This window comes from Monopterus albus, unplaced genomic scaffold, assembly GCF_001952655.1.
Source record: "Monopterus albus unplaced genomic scaffold, M_albus_1.0 scaffold271.1, whole genome shotgun sequence".
Taxonomy (NCBI): Eukaryota; Metazoa; Chordata; class Actinopteri; order Synbranchiformes; family Synbranchidae; genus Monopterus; species Monopterus albus.
In genome coordinates, this window is record NW_018128151.1 from 337,273 (window position 1) to 356,565 (window position 19,293).

The 19,293-nt window shown below is 39.6% G+C and overlaps 1 protein-coding gene across 8 annotated transcripts in view; it reads right to left on the bottom strand.

Annotated features, from left to right (window-relative positions):
• cacna1g (calcium channel, voltage-dependent, T type, alpha 1G subunit) overlaps positions 1–19,293 on the bottom strand; it is a 254,312-nt gene that overhangs the window by 150,569 nt on the left and 84,450 nt on the right. For all 8 annotated transcript variants that reach the window (XM_020622042.1, XM_020622050.1, XM_020622048.1 and 5 more), the window contains exon 3: positions 11,521–11,632. In XM_020622042.1, the coding sequence (XP_020477698.1) occupies positions 11,521–11,632 (112 nt within the window). The remainder of the gene's footprint in view (positions 1–11,520; positions 11,633–19,293) is intronic.

Below are 19,293 nucleotides of genomic sequence, written 5' to 3' on the forward strand. Positions count from 1 at the left end.
GGGGCTGAATAATTTTGCATGCCCAATTTTTCAGTTTTTTATTTGTTAAAAAAGTTTGAAATATCCAATAAATTTCGTTCCACTTCATGATTGTGTCCCACTTGTTGTTGATTCTTCACAAAAAATTACAGTTTTATATCTTTATGTTTGAAGCCTGAAATGTGGCAAACGGTCGCAAAGTTCAAGGGGGCCGAATACTTTCGCAAGGCACTGTATATTGACGTCTGTACAAATGCTACTTGGGGTACGTTTTGTTACTTATAGGTCAGCATATATTATAATCAGTGATGTGAGATCACCAGTTTTATCAGCCAATGTCCATCTGAGACAGTTCTCCAAAATATGCACAGGTTGGGCTGCTGAAGAAGAAAAACAAGGGTAGGAATGAGGACAGATGTTGAACAGAAATTAAAAATGAAAAACAACCTTAATTCTCAAAATAAAAAAACATTTTTAAAAAAGCAGAAGAGAAGGAATTGGAGATGAGGAGGGGAAAGTCAAAAAATAAAAGAAACATTCTGGAAAGATATCAAGGCACAGACACCCACTGATAAATGAGTCATTCAAACATGAACAGAGAAATGGATAAATATATTAGATCATGTTATCTTAGGCAGAAGTTGCTGTAGCCTCTCACTGCTCTGAAGTTCACTGTAAGTGAAATGGAGTTTCACACGGGACTACTTGTTTGTGTGTGTATGTGAGAAACAGAGAGAGACCGTGTGTAAAACCAAAAGTCTCAAGCATCCCATCTTTGAAGAGCATTCATGTAATCTTCCTAGAAATCCAAAAGCACAAAATCCATTCTTACTCAACACATGAGGCTGCTCTGCTATTTCGATTCAACCTATCACACAGCAGGTTTCTTTAACAAACAGCTGCCCAGGGTTACCTTCTCAATACTGACCATACATGACTCCAGATGTTTTACACACTACTCAATTACTCCAAAGCAGGAAAAGAGCCCTAGAGCAGATTGTTCACTGGTGCATAATCCCCCAATAGAAAAGACATTGTATTCAGTGTTTTGATCTAAATTTAATCTGAACTGTATGAGTGCTAGATCCACCTTTTCTACACAGATGACAACATGACAATTGATGCTGTGATACGGATGTTATACACTGTCATGGTGCAGTTGTTTCCATTAGGAAACCTGATATAAACCAGTACACTGGCTTAAATTAGAATATGTTGTGACTGGTTGGTTGTATGTGTCAGCCCTGTGATAGACTTGAGGTGTAAACTTCTCCTCGTTCAGTGTGAGCTGGGATTGATTCCAGTCACCCTGCACTTAACAGTGATAAGCAGGTATAGCTAATGGATAACATTAGTGTGAAAGGTTTTATTACATGCAATGCTTACCTATAGAAAATCTGCTGTAAAGCATGTGCGGATAGGTTCTGTATCACTATTTTGCTATAAAATGAGAAAGCACATTGCCCTTGTTAGTAATTATCTCTTCCAAAGATGCACATAGCAGAGCAGATCAGCAATCCCATCATGCATGACTGAGACAGAACAAGAGTTGTGTGAAATAGACAAGAGCACAGATGTTTATCCTACTACTCCATCCTTCTATCTCTGTTCTCTTTTGTTGAATGGAGTCCTTTTTCTTGTCTCTGATAGAGAATAATTACTCATGTCTTTTGAAACCTGCATGTCTAAGTTGATTATCCCATTAGCTGTGACATCATCACCACAACGTGAATGTTTCAGTGCAGTTAATCCAGTCATTTTTCATTGTCGTTCCATCTCATATTTTTGCTGCGGAAGCTCAACATTTTTGTGGCGATATTGTAAATGACTCCTCACTGTGCTGGTGAAACAGTGAAAAGATAGGTTCACCAAAGAGAATGAGCACTCAACTTTGTCCAAATGAGTAAAATAACACCACACTTCACTTTTTTTCCTGACATATCTCCTTCCTGCTCTCGACGGAAACTGTGATAAATATTCTCTAAGACGTTGAAAATAAATGTCTTCAAAAGATAATTGGATTTTTTCCCCCATTATTGACAAACATTGACAATTTTGACTACTAATGGAATCATCAATTATTCAGGTACCTTCCTACTAATTAAACAATACATACATGAAACCCTACACACATGCATGGTTATACATAACACATACAACATGGGACCAGCCCATCAGAGAAGCTTGATAAAGTGATACTGAGATAATGCCAACCTAAACCTTCCCTACTTCTCTTGCTCCAAACACACATGCAAGCACTCTCTATGAACACCTGGGACTTTGAATTAATCACAGTCAACAGGACATGCTGGCCTGAGGCATTCCCACTGGAGCACACTGGTGTAACAGCACATGCTAATATTACGTTTCAGGGAATCACTATCCTGATTCCAGAGCCATTATCACAACAGTATCATACATCAGCAGTGTGTGCAGCCTGTTGCATGATCCAACCGAACATAGATCAACTCTGGCATCCAAACATACAGGAAAAGCTGTCTAACAAGTTAATATCTGCATGGTATACTGTCACCACGGTTCACTGGCTCTAGGTCCATGTGGAGACCAGAGAAGCCTAACACACATGCCTACCTCCAAGGGAACAGACACTAGTGACCTGTGCTGAACGGCTGAGTGCTCACACACTTACTAATTTCAACCCTCCATTGCATTCTCTCCCTGCACAGAGACTTGCAGAATATTTTAACTCACCTAGTTATTTTTCTCCAACCTTTGGTATATCTCCAAAGAAAAATGGGGCTTCCACATAACATAAAAACAAAACTAAAGAGTAAATTGTATTATATCATCCATCTTAATCCCAGTTCAAACACGCCTCATGAAATTGTCTCTTACATTCAGCATGACAGTCAAGTGTGGAACAGGCCAACAAATGACAGCAGAGAACTTGTGGTGAGTCAATACAATCTAAAGCCCTTTGAAACAGTGGGGGATGAAAGTGCAAAAATACTGTTGGAAGCAAAATCAAATGGTGAATCAAATAATGAAAAGGATGGTTATGAGACACTTTTTGGCAAAGTGAAACCATTTAACAACTACGTACATCAGAACTTTGAACCTCTTCATTCAGGTTTTGCGTGTTTTGTTATTGCTTATCAAACTTCACTGCTCCTCACTGAGATCATGGGTCTATGAAACAGTGCTGGCACCAGTCTAGAGTCTTTTGTTTTGTTTTTTTTTGAGATTGTGTAGGTGGCAGGCAACACTGCTTATCCTTTTATATTTATTCCAAACAAACCACTGATGCTGCTGTCAGAAATGGAAAAGCCTTCACTTCCTGTGCACCTGACGACCCCTGTAAAAACCTACCTGTGATTTGCTGTTTATAACAGCAAACCACAAAAACCTCACACCACAAACTACAGGTACAGAATTAACTGATATTAACTAATAAAAAGTAAACATATTTACACATATCACAGTATCAAAGATTACAGGCCTTCTTTTTACCTCAAGCATTTTAAAAATTTCATTAACAATGACTCTGTTCAAGCGTTCCAGTAAGCAATGCCAGGGTGACAGTGAGCCAGCAAGCACAATCCCATGACTCTGAAGCAGCTGTGTTTTATTTTTACTGCAACATCTAAATGTCTTCATTAAATGTCTTACTCTTAGTTGCTGATGTACACGTTCAATAATTTTTAGCCCACAGGTAGAAAACTTCATAACAAGTTGGTATAGTTATTAAATATCTTAAATTTAGGTTGTCAGCTCATCATGTCATCCTGACATCCATGTAAAGTACTTCACGTATAATGATGATTTTCATGACATGCGCATCATGCTGCCTTTTTACCAAGCAGCTGCCTGTCAACCTTGCCACTGCAGGTGTGTCTGGATGAAAATGGGGTGTGTCCAGGTAAATTTTGACGCAAGTAAGGGAGACGATGGTGCTCACAGGAGACTTGGGATGTGCCCACTGTATATTCACTGTTTTACTCTGAACATTTTCCTCAGATATGATCCTCACTCTGCTGTATTAAAGTTCATTAGGAGAACTTTAATAGGAGTACGTTTAATATATGGTACAAGTCACTGGTAAGATAGTTTGTTAAATAAATTAAACACAAAAAACACCTATATCACTGGTTAACTGCCGTGATGATGCAAGTCCAGTCTTTTTGAGACTTTTCCTATTTCCTTTCCTCTACCAATATTGAAGAAATCTTTCCGGGCCTCTAGCTGCTAAATGCCCGACTTTTTTCATCAGCTACTTACTAGCTTGTCTGGAAAGCTCAAAGTGGCTAACAAGCCCAGTGGGGCTGCAGAGGTATTAGCCAGTACTTATATAACAGTCTTTTAACAAAAGACTGTTGATTAATGTGACTTTACCTTCACTGATCATATCTAGTTTAGCATGGGGGGCAGACTTCATGAGGATATACACAATGTCTGTGATATCCGTTAGCAAAACTCTATATGAATCATATTTTATTGCTAATTTAAGCTACATCCCATTGTGATAAGGCCCGTAATGATAACAGAGTACAGCTGTCAGTTTATCAGGTACATCAGGTACATCTAGCTTCACCACCACAGTCTAATCCAGCAGTCCTGCAATAATCCTTCTTCATGCAGGTGTTAATCTTCAGCTTGTGTTCATGCTGTTTAAGAGAGGTGTTGATTCATTTGTTTGGTCATTTAGGAAGATGGAGTTTGTGCTGCTGTTGAACTGTACTGCACTATACAAAGAGATGTTTATGTTAACTTAGGACACTCCCTCAGTTTGCTAGTTAGTGCACTATATTGCCATCTCATGTCCAAATTCTTAGTGAACCTCACATTCTACTAACACCCACAGAAAGTATCACAAAAAAGCAAACAACAAAAAAATGTATACAGTATGAACACTGCCTTTTCATATGAATCCCACAATGCAATACTTCTCCTTTGATGTGAAAATTACATGCGTTTTGTGACTGGCAAAGGCGGTGGCAAAAACAAGATGGTGGTAAGCGGTAAACCCAATCCTAGCTGCCCTTCAGTAACATTCAGGTGATCTTATGTATAACAATACATCTGTTTTATTCTGTAGTATAAAAATACTAAGACTAACAACAGGCTAGCACTGGTTAGAGACAGAGGTTTCTGTTTTAAACAGGGCCTCATTACTTTTTCCATTCTAGACAGAGTGCATCTTGAATTGTTAATTTATTTCCCTATAAACATTTTTCTATTTTTATGACAGTAAAGTAAAAATATTTTTCCTTCTGTCATCTTTAACAGCTCTCCCATTCTTGCCTCCCTGCAGTAACAGCTGGATGGGATTTCTGCTGTATGTGAACTACTGACATTCCTCCTCCTCCCATCTACCAAAGACTTCCATCTCTCTCATCTTTATCTTCCTCCTATCTGCCTCCTGCTCTCTCCCAGGGAAGTCCTATCATTCCTCTATTGCTGGGATTATATCTACCACAGTAGTGTAGGCATGTGTGAGTAATGTTACTGTACGTGTATGAGCATGGGTTTGTTTGTTTATGGCACAGTATGTAACTTTGTTCTTGCTTATATTATCTTTAGAGTAAGGCTGCAGGATTATAGAAAAACAATAGTCAATAATGAGGATCACGATTATTTAACACGATAACTTGTTGACTTTGGAAACATCATGCATTTATTGAACTTCAAAAAAACTTTTAATAGTTTTTTTTTTTTTACTTTAAATATGATTTTACTGACAAAAATCTACCTAATTGTAATTGGCAGTTCAGAGGAAATTACTTATTATTCTATATTCATTCATTTTCTACCGCTTAATCCCTGAACGGGGTCATGGGTGGGGCCGGAGCCAATCCCGGCCGGCAATCGGGCGAAGGCGGGGTACACCCTGGATAGGTCGCCAATTCATCGCAGGGCTAACACATAGACGAACAACCACACATACACGCACGCACGCACTCCTATGAGGTGGGGCCCGAACCCAGAACCTTCTCGCTGTGAGGCAACGGCGCTAACCACTGTGCCACCGTGCTGCCCATTCTATATTTATTTTACATTGCCAGTCATAACCTATAGAGTTGTTCAGTCTGCTGGGCTCTCCATGACACAGCCGCATCCATCTCTAACAGTAACATCTTTCATTTTATCTTGTTCATAACAAGCTTAACATGCTAGCTACAGTTAAATCAAACTGGTGGTGGATGGCAGGCTGCGAGCAAAGCCGATATGATCACTTCTCTACAAGTTTATGCGCGTTTAGCGGAGGTATTAATAAATTATTCTCCCTTTCTCTCCATGTGTATCCAATCTTGCATGAACTTCCTAAATGGTGACACCACACACCAGCTCAAGAGCCCCTGCATGAGTGTGTGAACACCCATGTTACTTTTCAGATTGCTTGAGAACAAGTGTAAACACACGTGTCCACTAGGCACATGCACACACAGAGACATCAGACAGCACAGCAGGCCAAAATGCATGTTATCAATGCCTGAAGCGAGTGCCAACATCACACGCCCTCTCATCACCTCCCGAACAGAGCCTTTATGTCCTAAGTGCACTTAATCACTAATGCTGAGTACACTTAACACGCTCCCTAATGACTTGATGCAGCTTACTTACAAATCCTTAAATGTCAAACAGCTTTTAGATACAGTGCGGCACCCGAGTGTGAAGTGCCACGGCTCTTGACAAACAATCACAATGTGCAGATGAGAAACATTCTTGCTCAAGAAGTAGCACATTAAAATGGTTGATAAATGAGAGCAATCCAATGAAAAGTGGTCATCTGTATGATACATTATTACACACCTCATTTTATGTCCCAAAGTAAGATTTAGTTTATAATGTGCAGAGCTGAGTAAGTGCACAAAAATATAGTTTTAACTATGGCACAGCTGTCTTTGAACTTCTCAACTTGTCTTGTGGAAAGACAAAACAGTGGTAGGAAACCAGCAGCCTGAGGGCCAAAATAGGGCCGCTAGCCTATATTAAAACCTTGACATCATTTTTCAGATGCCATCTGTGGATAAAAACGTAAAGGTTGAGCTTGTGTAAATCCCTAACATGACCTCAAGCCTCATAATATCATAAAAACAACAGCAGCCCCATGAGGAGATCAACATATATACTGTATAATAGAACATATGTCCAACTTAATTGTTTGATCCGTTCAATCTACACTTGCTCCAACCTCCGTGCATCATCTCTCATCAGAACAGCTGTCTGTCAGCAGGAGGACAGCACGTTCCTCACTAAGCTGGCTGACAGCAGAAGTGTACTGGAGAAAAATAGTTTTTATGTAGGCTCATCAGCAAGAAATCAGCAGCATTTATATCTATGGGATTTTATTTCACTTTGTAGCTGCAAAGGATGATGGGAAAATCTCACACCGACACCAGGACCCTGATCCATCAGAAGAGATTCAAGTAAAAAGTTTCCAACACATAAAGAGGCTAACAGGTGATCTACCGGACTTCTACCTGTCTGTGGCAGTTACACTTCAAATACATCAAAGGAAAACATAAGCTTGAAGTGTACAAAAGAGGTCCAGTCTCCGCTTCATGAGACGGGCGAGTGACAGACCTGTAGATAAACACCGCAATGACAGTATCGCAGAGATTGTTACGTATTTCTACAGTGAGAGCAGTCGTTCCTGCATAACTTGTACATTTTGCAGTTGCACCCTGTGTGACTTTTGAAAAAAATCTGTTGCACCCTAAATAAGTACAGCTGCAAAATGTGACTGTTCACTCACAGTCTGGAGCCCAGCATGTATTTACAAAGAAAGAAAGAGAGGCAGTGTCCCTCTGTTAATGAAACCGGAATCCAGAAAAAGTTCCCCCACCCAGTTAAAGGCCACTTTTTCAATAAGATGTATGTACTCTACTGTATGAACTCCTTTTTTCTCATTGAAACAGGTGCCATCAGTTCAATGAAACATTTTCCTGCACCCTCTCCTGAAAATAAATCTCACCCACTATGTATGCAAATTTTTCCTGTCTCAGGTGTGAATGCTTTTATCACACGGGGTCAGATGCTTTTATCACACACACAAACACAGATGCACTCAGACCGGCAGGCAGACAGAGGAGGGCGGTGTATTCCTCTCGTGGTGAGGACAATAGTGCAGGTTAACTGTAATCTGCCATTCAGTTGAGATCCACTCCTCACAGGTGGAGGAAGATAATATTGTGAGAGAGACTTTTCAGCTCAATCATGGCCATTCATAGCAGCCGGGGTAATGGCACACACTGAAACACACACACACACAAAAGACACGCAATCTGACATTTCTTCCAGGTTGACGTGGAGACGAATGAGTGTATGTGTGAGGTGTGTTTTTTCCACTCAGGCCTGCTACAGTCTGTGTAGCAGCAGCAGCAGCACTCTGGCTCCACACAAATGTCAGATGCTCCATCTCAGGAATCAAAAATCTATGGCTACTTCTGCCTGCCAACTCCTCTCCCTCCTTCTTTTTTCCTCGCTCTGTGTATCTTTCAGTAACCCAATGTTCCCATTTCATTGGCAATGATTTTATTAGCTTTCCACAGACATCGTTTTGTAGTGTAGCTGTGGGGGGGACGAAGGAAGCTTGGGTGTGTGCCACACCACTCAGAGCAGAACGTGTTCCACTGGAATCACTCCTTCAGGGTAAAAGGAGACAATCCTTAACATTAAAGCTGCTACAGTAGAGCCAAAGTGTGACACTTCTTTGAAACAACTCCACTGGGTAAGTCATCAGTTATCCATTATTTGGAGTGCTTTCTGACATGTTTTCTTCTGACGCTCATTTTTAGTGTGTAACCATGGTAAGAGGAACCAGCATTACCCAATGTCTGATGCCTTTCACCTACAAGTTACAGTAAGAGTCATTGTTAAATAAATCCCAAGCATATTTTCTGACCATGTCCAATGTGTCTTTGTAGTTTGTTACATATAGCACAAACATGATTTTGCGCTTAGCTGTGACTGCTGACAGAAAGGAGCTGTGCTTCAGCAGCACTGGTCAATGAAGTGGTTATCGCATGCACGCCAAGACTGCAGCAGGGTTTAATTAGAATAAATGTTGATTCTGCACGCGTTGGCACAGTGGAACTTCAACATCTTTAAAACAAGTACAAAGAAGTCCTATTTCTGTTTTAGCTCAGGCTCTGTTTGTGCTGCACACAGTTTAAACAACCCCAGCGAAACAGTTCTCACCACATGGCCCATTTTTTTCTGTTACATCTGCACTATCCTCTCAAAATTGGTCATGTATTGAGGTAAATATTTTACTGGAGGATGTGAAGTCAGACCAAGCTCTCACTGAGGAAAGAAAAAAAGAGAAGTAAGAGGACTGAGGCAACAGCATGTCATAAATGTGCAAGCGTGAGAAAAAGTAAAAGATGTGAGTATGTGAACAGCGAGAAAACCGGAGAGTCGTGTGTTCCAGACAGTGGGAGACAAGACAAGAGCATATCAGTGTGCAGACCACATGCCTTTAGGATTTCAAAACATATTGCAGAAGACTGAAATGGAAAATGTGCGGAATTAAAGAAAATGTTTTTAACCTCTAGGCTGTCCATTCATCTGTGGCACTGAATGAAAGCACGTCTCATATCCTCGAGCAGAGCGGTGGAAGGAGTCGAGGGGCGCACATTGCCCTGGCAACAGCAGACTAAAGCTCTCCTGCTCTGCTCGTCAGGCTTCTTTTTTCATCACAAACCAGTCTATTCTCTAAATTCATTTTCCACATTCTCTCCTCTTCTGTTAATCCATCTCCTTTCCCTTCTTTTTCATTCCTCACTTTTTTGCTCTCATGTACTTTCTTTTGTATTTGTTTCCTTTCCTTTACTTCCCCTTTCTCTTCCTTTTCTCTACTTTTGTTTGCTTTCTTTACCTGTACAGTGCTTTCCTCCTTTTCTGTCATTACATTTTCTGTCCTTTCTTCTTCATTCCTTTTCTCTCCGTTTTATCTTCTCTTTTTTTTATTTCCTTTACCTTTTTCTAGTTTCCTTTACATTTCTGTTTTCCCCTCTCCTTTCCTTCCCTTACTACTCTAAGGTAATGTTAAAATTTCAAAATACACAAAGGTGCATATGAAACCATTTTAGAGGAACAAAGAATGATTACTGTCCAAAAAATGCTCATGATCAGTAAATCTCTTACAGAGGAAATTTAATTTAATTTCATTTAATGTCATTTTATTTAATATCAGAAATATCAGACAGCACAGAAGGAGTATTTTTTCTAAAAGATAGATATCTCGTCTTGGAATGAAACTGCTCAATTTCACTGAGTTAGTGGATAAAAAAATAAGAGGACTTTGTCGTGATTCACTCAATTTGGAACCAGTTTGCCAGCACATTATCCCTTCACGGCACAAGATGAACAGTGCCAGATAACAGATCTGTTCTACTGCACCTCACTCCGCTTCATTCCCTCATCCAATGCAGATGAACAATTGTTCTCTATCCTCTGTGTTTGACAAGAAAAACAATGCTCTTCTGTTAGTGTTTGTTGGGTTAAAGGAGGTCCAAAAATTAATGGGAACACCTCCACACAATGTTGTTGTTTATTTTCCATATCAGAAAATGCAAATGGAGAGAGCTATAAAGGCCAAATATTCAGCAAAATATGGCTCCAGTAGCTCTCGCTGCGACTCTATCAAAAGCATTGTTTTTGGAAATGGTTGCAGTTTATCTTGGTGTTTCAGTGTTCCTGCTCTCTGTCATCTGTTCTGATGTTTTATTGATGTTTGTCACTTGATGTTTTCCAGCCTTTATTCTGCATTTGCTGCACTGCTAATGTAACATGTGTGTAAATGTTGTTTCTGTGATGTATGCCTTTTAGCAGGTGGTAATTATCATATTAAATAAAGCTCAAGAGTGATAAATGAATGTGTTTTTCTCTGCCCTGTTTCTTTAAACAAGACACCTCAAACATAGTTTCAATCACAGTTTACATCACCATCTCCAATCAAGAGCGTGAGGTAGGTAGAAACTGCTAGGTTACCATGGCAACACGACATCTGCTTTATGCTATGTAACTGTTTAACCTTCACTGTTGAACTAGACCTAACTATGTACGTTCCAGACTTTTTACAGCGTGACCTAAAAAAATACATCCTGTTGTCTCTGTTTTTAACCAGGCTGTCTGGATCAGGTATGAACACTTTGGATTTCCAACACATTGTAAAAACCATTTATTTTCTTGTATAACTGGTCCCTGATCAGAAGCTAGCTACCCAGTTAATATAACACAACACATAACACAACACATGTTCCCCCTAAACACACAGCACCTGTGCCAAACTAACATATTCCAGATGAGACTCACACATATAAAACTGATATAAACCTTCTCATAATGGACTCACAAGAAAACACTACTTAACTTTGCCTCATGTCATTCTTCACCTTACCTCACCTAATATTGTTTTGAGCACAGTTGTGTGTTATGTGTCTGTGTTAGGGCCAATACTTACATATACTGTACCCACCAATTTTGGAAAACAAAATAATTTTGCTTTTCACTGATTTTCTGTATTAAAGCATTGAAACACTCAGTCATTATAAATCAAGCCAGCAGCAGTCTTACCTGCAGGATCCTGCACCTCTCAGAGTTGCAGTCGATGTCCTCACAAGGATGAAACATGCCCAGTGTCACACAGTTCTGTAGGATCACCAACATGGACGCTCGCTCGAACCATGTGGACAACAGTTAAGGAATATAAGAGGCACTAAACAATGATGTCTAAGTCTGTGACAAGAGTCAAGCTTGCAGTAACAACATGGTGCATTATTCTAGCCTTCCTCCAGTGACCTTGTTATCCCACTCAAATTTATAAACCCCTCTGAGAAAGTGATTCATCTCTTCCAGCCAATTTCAATATCAAAAAACAGTTTTGGAAATAAAAAGAATGAACCAGAGAGGAATGTGAAAAGAAGCCCATCTTAACCAAAGATTTGTTTACAAGGCATGTTGGAAAATGTTCAGATTGGTAGATAGCCGTAGGTAGGCATAAAAAAATGACAACAAAGGCAGATGCTGAGACTGGGAGGCTGACTAAAAGGGGGATGAAGCATCCTGATTTAGAGTTAGTGAATGTGAAGACATCTTGATGTGCAGCACATGAATTTTATTGACCGCAGGGTTAAAGTGGGCATTCTTAATGTGGTTAGGCTAAATGCCAGCTTGAGCTATGCAACACCAATCAATGATGACACTAAAGGCAGGTCGACACTACTACAACAAACAAACAGACACACACACACACACACAGTGACACACATACATGGACTGAGTGTGTACACACAAATACAAAGCTCTGTACATTATAGATTACTACAGATCCACAGTCAGCACCCTTCATCCAGCCTGGTTAACAATGTTAAACACAGTGTGTGTCTTAGAAAGTGTGTGTATGTGATGTGACAGACAAAAGGAAAACAGTGCTTTTCATCTCTGTATGTGTGTAAAAGGGTACACAGAGGTGTGAAGACAAACGACCTGTCTGTTTTTTTATCACATTTGCAGCCACTCGCTCATTCATCCCTCTGACCCATAATGCAGCTTGGTCAGCATGGTCCCACAGCCATCACAAAAAAAAGGGAGTGCAAAACAAACGACGACACTAAAACCCTGATTTTTAACTGTCCTCTTTTATGTTGGTCAAAAGCAGCCACAGCAGGCTGAAGCATCAAGCTGAATACCAGACACTCTGATAAAAGCCATAAAATGGATTTGTAGTGGAGTGTAAAACAAATATTAAATATTAAATAGACTTAAATATGCCTATTTGTACAATAGTTTGCAGCTAACATCTTAGGCTGACATGCCTCTTTTTTAGTGAATTAATATTGTACTGCATAACAAGTGGTAGCAGATGAGTGAATATTTTGGCACAAGAGGAAAGGAGGTCACCAAAATCATGAATATCCCAATGACAATTTCAATCATTTCAACAATATTCTTCAAGCAACATGTTGGTCAAGTGTATTTTAGAGACAGTAACACAAAACATTTACAGCTGCTCTCAGTTAGGACTCAGTCACACATTTACAACACTCCTGTGTTGTCAAAATGACAGACAATAAGAAAGTCTAGTGCAACCTCTGAGTTGAATTTTGTAAAATATTCCTTTTTTTTACTGTAAGCCATGATATTGCACAGTATTGCACACCAAATGATTCATCCCATTCCCTACTTCCTGTCCACAGCTTTTCAAAATAAAGAGGAAGGTATTTGCATACCAGGTGGCCATGCACTAGACAAAACTCAGTCAGTGGTACATTAATAACACACAGTACCCACAACAGCAATACCATGCGCAAGAATGAAGGAATATCTTTTTCTTTCTTTGTTTTTAAATCTGGGTTGGAGAGACTGTATTTTTCACCTCTCACTGCAACTGACAAAGCAAGAAATGTTTTCCTTAAAGGAAGATGAATAAAGTGCTGTGAACCTGGCAGCCTTCCTCACTGCCCTCAGGCACATGTGTAAAAATCAGAGCGGTCTTCCCTTTGCACTTCAGACCCTGTCAACTGATGTGTGAAATGCACTATATACTGGAGGTGTCGTAACAGAATAAAGACAACTTAGTATCAAATGGAAGTCAAGGAAAGAGAAGGCTCAGGGCAGAAATGGAGACAAAACAAAATGTTAAATATTGATAATCTGACCAATTTAATCAATAACTCTTCCTTCACTGCTCCTGTTCTCTTCCTCTGTGTCTCCAGCTGGCGGGCTATAATTAAACAGTAGGGACAGAGTGTTTGCAGTGCTCTGCCTTCAGTGTGAGCACACACACACACACACACACACGCCCACACACCTTGGTGTCAGCATATAAACAAGGAGTGATGCCCTGAGGGATGGATTCAATTAGCAGGAAAACACACTAGGATATGCTCTGTCAAAACTCTGGAAGGAAGAAGCCTGCTCTACACACCACACACACAACCTCACACAACAATGCTTTCGTCAGAGAAGCAACATCATCAAACTCATCAGCACCTCAAAAAGTATTTTCTGCCCTGCTCTCATGGGTTCTGTTCAGTCCTCCCTCTGTCACACACACACACACACACACACACACACTAAAGTCCCTTTCTTCTTGCCTAATGAAGAGAAACCACTGTGCAAGCGTTACATCCTCCCCTGAACCATGCTGCTGATTCTGTCCACTAATGATCTGACACCAGGACACAAACAACAAAGAGGAGAACCAGCGAATGCATATGAATGTATGCAGCTCTAGTATGTGTACAACAGAGGGAGATGGGGAAAGAAAGGAGAACTAAAGTAAAAGATTCAAAAGAGCAAAGTTGGTGTAAAAAAAGTTTGAACTCATCAAATCAAGTATTCTCCAGCTCCTATTTCTTTCATGAGTAGGGGAATGAATCCTCAGCACGAAGAGATGAGGTGCCCACACAGTGCAATAGCGATCGATACAGACGTGCCTTTCTGTATAGATGTTATTCATTGTGTTTACTGTAGCTCGCACAAGACGTGATGCTGCATCCATCTCTGCTCTGCCCGTCTTCACGTGTATCACCTCGCCCTGGCTCTTCTCATGCTTTATCTCAAAATCTATATCTCTCACTAAGGGACTGACCACAGGTAACTATGCTTGCACTGAGCTATTACAGGATTTATAAATTATATATACACTATTATAAAGAGGAATGCATCATGAGCAGGTGGAGTCGGGCTGGCTTTAGTTATGCCCAGTCAATCCAGCTCCTCTTAACGGCTTTAATTAAGGAGTAGGGTGGAAACCTGACTGACTTATGTCACAGATTTATTCTTTTGGCAGTTGCAGTATGTACTCCATTCCAGTGGTGGAAGAAGTATTTAGATCCCTTACTTAAGTAAAACTGTAAAATAATCCATCCTGCATTCAAAATGATACGTACAAGTATTCACATCAAAATATACCTAAAGCACTACAAGTAAAAGTACTCCTACATATTAATGTATATTATATTACTGGATAATTATTCATGCATTATTGTGTACATCGCATTTAACATTGCATCCGGTAAAGGGAGAGCTAGTTTAAACTAGCTTATATACATTTAATTAGGATTACTTCTGGGTAGCTTATGAATTTCATATTGGATATCAATAAATTCTTATGATTATACTGTAATCTTTGTATTAATATGGTTCTGAAAAGTAACTATCAACTAAAGTTTCAAAATAAATCTAGTGGAGTAAAAACTGCAATATTTACCTCTAAAATATAAAGAGATCAAAGTATGAAGTAGCACAAAATGAAAATATTCAAGTATAGTTATCTCGAAATTGTACATTACTTGAGTAAATGTACTCAGTTACTTTCCATCACTACTCCATTTCTAGATTGACAGCAGCAAAACTATTAATGTAGAAGTACTGCACATGAATATCCACTCGGTAGTCTGTTAATATCTATGACCATCGTTTGTGCATGGAAGACAGAAGATCTCCAGTCCTGTAACGAGCAGCTGTTATAGAGTGTCATTTACTCACAGCTGCATCCAGTGGGTGAAATCCACGTGGGACTCACGTGTAACCTTATAAACTCACAGTTTTTAAAATAATACAATACAATCATATTGTAATCACTGCATTGTTTATTGCCTGTTTACTGCTTATTTTGCATTGTTTATTGCTTGTTTATAGTGTTTATTTTGTTATACTACACAGCCTTATGTTGGTATATTGTTTACTTGCCCCTTGCTGTTGCCTTGCATGGGGATATGTACATGCACATTTAGAGCCGCTGTACCAGAGTCAAATTCCTCCTGTCAACACACGTGGCTCATGAGCTGCTTTCATGTTATTATGCATAATGTTTAACATGGATTAGTCCCAATCAGATCACCTCTGGCTGCATCCTGTAAGTAGGCTACAGATGGTGCATCATGATGCGCAACAACAGTGGTTGACCATATTCACATCTATAGCTAACTAGTTTATGTATCTAATTCAAAAATAATATTCATGATACACAATTAATTACTCATAGTGAATTCCAGCAGATCAGTTGTGTCCATTAAAACACACGTGAGTACCTGATATCGTGCTTCCCAGCCTTGCGCTTGTCAGGAAAATTGCAAATGCACCTGCGAATGTGATGAGAGGTGGTCTGAGCAGGTGCATTTGCAATTTTCGTCAAAAGGAGCACCAAAATCGCACTGCGCTGCCTAATTAGTACATACACGGCCTCTCCTCTCACCTCAGCGTAAGCAAATTCATTCATGGCAGGAAATACCAAACACATCAATGTGCAAAAAGGTAGAAATGCGCGGGAGGAAAACTGCATAACCACTGTGACTGAGGCAATGCAGAAATTGCACTGGCCAGAACACAGACTCCACAGGGTATTTGACTTTAAATATTTCACTATTCAGTTGTAAAGAAATGCTGTAGAACAAGCCAGTACAAGAAATATTTTATATGTTAATGTTATGGAATATGTTGATTTTCACAATCTTTAAGTTACTTAAAAGCAAACAAGGGGAAGTAGTGGAGTCCGCAGTTACTGACAGTTTTGATAAATGGTCATTGTTTTCTAATAAGATGAACAAAAAGTGTATTTCCATGGTATTTTCCATCTGTTTTATCCACATTTTCTATTTGTAACAGAATAAAGTGAAGATATCACAAAAATATTTCACAAGATTAAGATGCAAATTTTGAGGTAAAAACAAAATCAGACAAAGTGCAATGGAAACTGATTTCACAAATAAACCAGGACGCTGATGAAGTAGTTGACTTAAACAACCGTCATCACTGAAAACGCATCAGATCTTTGTGGAGTGACATGGAAATGTAGCTGTCATCAAATTAATGCAGAAAATAAACAAAGAATCCCATTTTTACATGTTTTGTTGCAATTTGAGAAGGTCTGACTGGCACTGTTTTAATGACATCATATCATTCTTCTTTGCAATGTTTTCAACTCCTGAAAAGTACTCAAAGCATGAATACTGCTTACTTTGTACAGTATGTAACAGAGACTGTCTGCTTGATGCAACCTGGTGAAATTCTGACTTCACAACTCCCTATTATATTCATGAAAGGAATTCAGATGAAAGCACAGATGATTCTTACAGAGCGCGTGTCTCCTCTTGATTAAAACACCCTGAAGTTCAAACATGTCCTGCACCAATGAGCAAAGTGTCCTGGCCCAGGAACCAATTGGGAAACTGAGCTGGAGATGAGACTGTCGCAGTGTTCAGCCATATGTAACAATGTGTGTGCATTCCATCATTAAAAGCTGGGAAGAAAAGACCTGACTAGAACAGGAGGAAGTAGACAGATGGAAGCAGAGACTGATAACGTGGGCAGACCTGAGAACCAGGGATAAAAAAGACAATAGGTTTAGGTGAGAAAAAAGAACCCAGCTGTGAAATGTAGGGTTTTGCTATTCTGATAAATGTATTGTTTGGTTGCAATTTAAAAAGATGATAAGAAAAGAAAGCTCCAAGAAAATATAGAGAGAGAGCAGGGATGTAACAACACCAATAATAATAATAGTAATAATAATCACAGCAGATAATGGCCATGATAAAAAAAAAGTCCATAATGCAATATTTGTCGTGATATAAAAAAAAACAAAGAAAAAAGTTTACTAAATAGAAAATCAACATTTTTGTATAATTTTCCTTTTAACTCCTGCTCCTACTTTCCTTCTTTATTAAAACAAAAGTAGGCAGCCATGACCTAAGCATGTGCAAACACTTGGCATGAACTGTCACTGGCACTGAATGACTGAATTGTTTGTACAACTATAAAACAAGCAATGTAGCGGTCAGGAGCTATTCTTTTCTGAAATAAAATGTTACTGCAGCAACTGGGTATTTTAAACAAAACAAATCACACTCACAGTGGAAGATTCGTGTTTTAGTACCCCCAGGCTTCACTTTCTCTGTCTGATGACTGTGCCGACCGGTTTCCCAACCCCCGACCACTGGGGGCGACAGTGAGCACATTGCTGCCTGGTGTAATTGAACGAGAAGAGGAAGCCAAACTACATGACGAAACGCCAAATAAAGGTGACATTTGTGCTTTACTGGAGGTGTTTTTCAAACACTGTGGTGTACTTTTTCAAGAGAAAAGACTTGTGGTTACTAAGTGGTTGGCTTTTCATTTGTGTGTCCAGTTTGTTTGTCCATCATCATGTTGTGCACAGCCATGCCCCCATTGTTTCTGTGAGATGTATCCAGGACTGCTTCGGTTCTAAATGGGGTTAGTATTACCTTCTTACGGCAGTATTTGTAAACTGTTTGTCAGTTTCCTTTCTGCCTGTGGCTCTTCTTGAAATGGGAAGACCGAAATGCAGCCACACAACAGCTGGAAAAGTTGATGATGGATTATCTGCAATGTTAGTTTCAAATTTTGCAACCAGCACGCAGTTATGCAAGTAAAATAACCATATGTAATATCCTGACAGATACTATCACAGTCCCACGACAGTATTGAGGAATGTTTCTATTGTGATATCATGAAATCATAAATATTGTTACATCCCTAATGATGAGTCTAGCTTCCAGATGTGAACTGATGAAATGTGTTATACAACGGGACTGAAAACCTCAGTCGTTGCCACTGATATAATCAATATCACTGACCAGGCAGCCCTGGAACATAAATAATCTGTGGGCCCCCATGTCATTGCTACAAACATGCACACACATGACAGCTGGGTAAAGCAGGTAACTTGCCCATGATCACAAAGTCTAAAGTATTTCAGGCATGTTTTTGATGTAGCCAAACAATACACTCCTATATTAATAAGTCCAGCTTTCTACACTGCCTGTGTAATCTTCCCAGTGAAGTTTGGCGAGGTATAAAAGTTTAGACTGGATGCTAGAAGGCAGCAGACCATCCCCAGAAAATGTACTTTATGCCATTTATGGACTTGATGAATTGGGGATTTAACAAGTCATCAGTTAATTAAATTAAATGAGAAAACACATTTTCTATTTGCCTACACAATGACTTAATAAAGCATTTTCTGATGCAATGTTGGTGGGAAAGCTTTGAAGAAGAAGAAGTTTTATTTATTTTTTATTGTCATTGTAACATTGTGACATGTACAACAAAATTTTGCCTGGAGCCGAGGGCCCCGGGCTGCTGCGTGAATTCATGCTGTCATCATGGGCAACTGGGGGGGGTTTCAGTGTCTGAACCTTCAACCTTCCCGGTTAGGAGACGACTGCCCTTCGCACCACTGTTGCCCCACAAATATCTCCAAAATTATTACAATTCCATCCATCCATCCATCCATTTTACTCTGCTTATCTGGAACCGGGTCACGGGGGCAGCAGTCTAAGCAAAGATGCCCAGACTTCCCTGTCTCCAGCCACATCCTCCAGC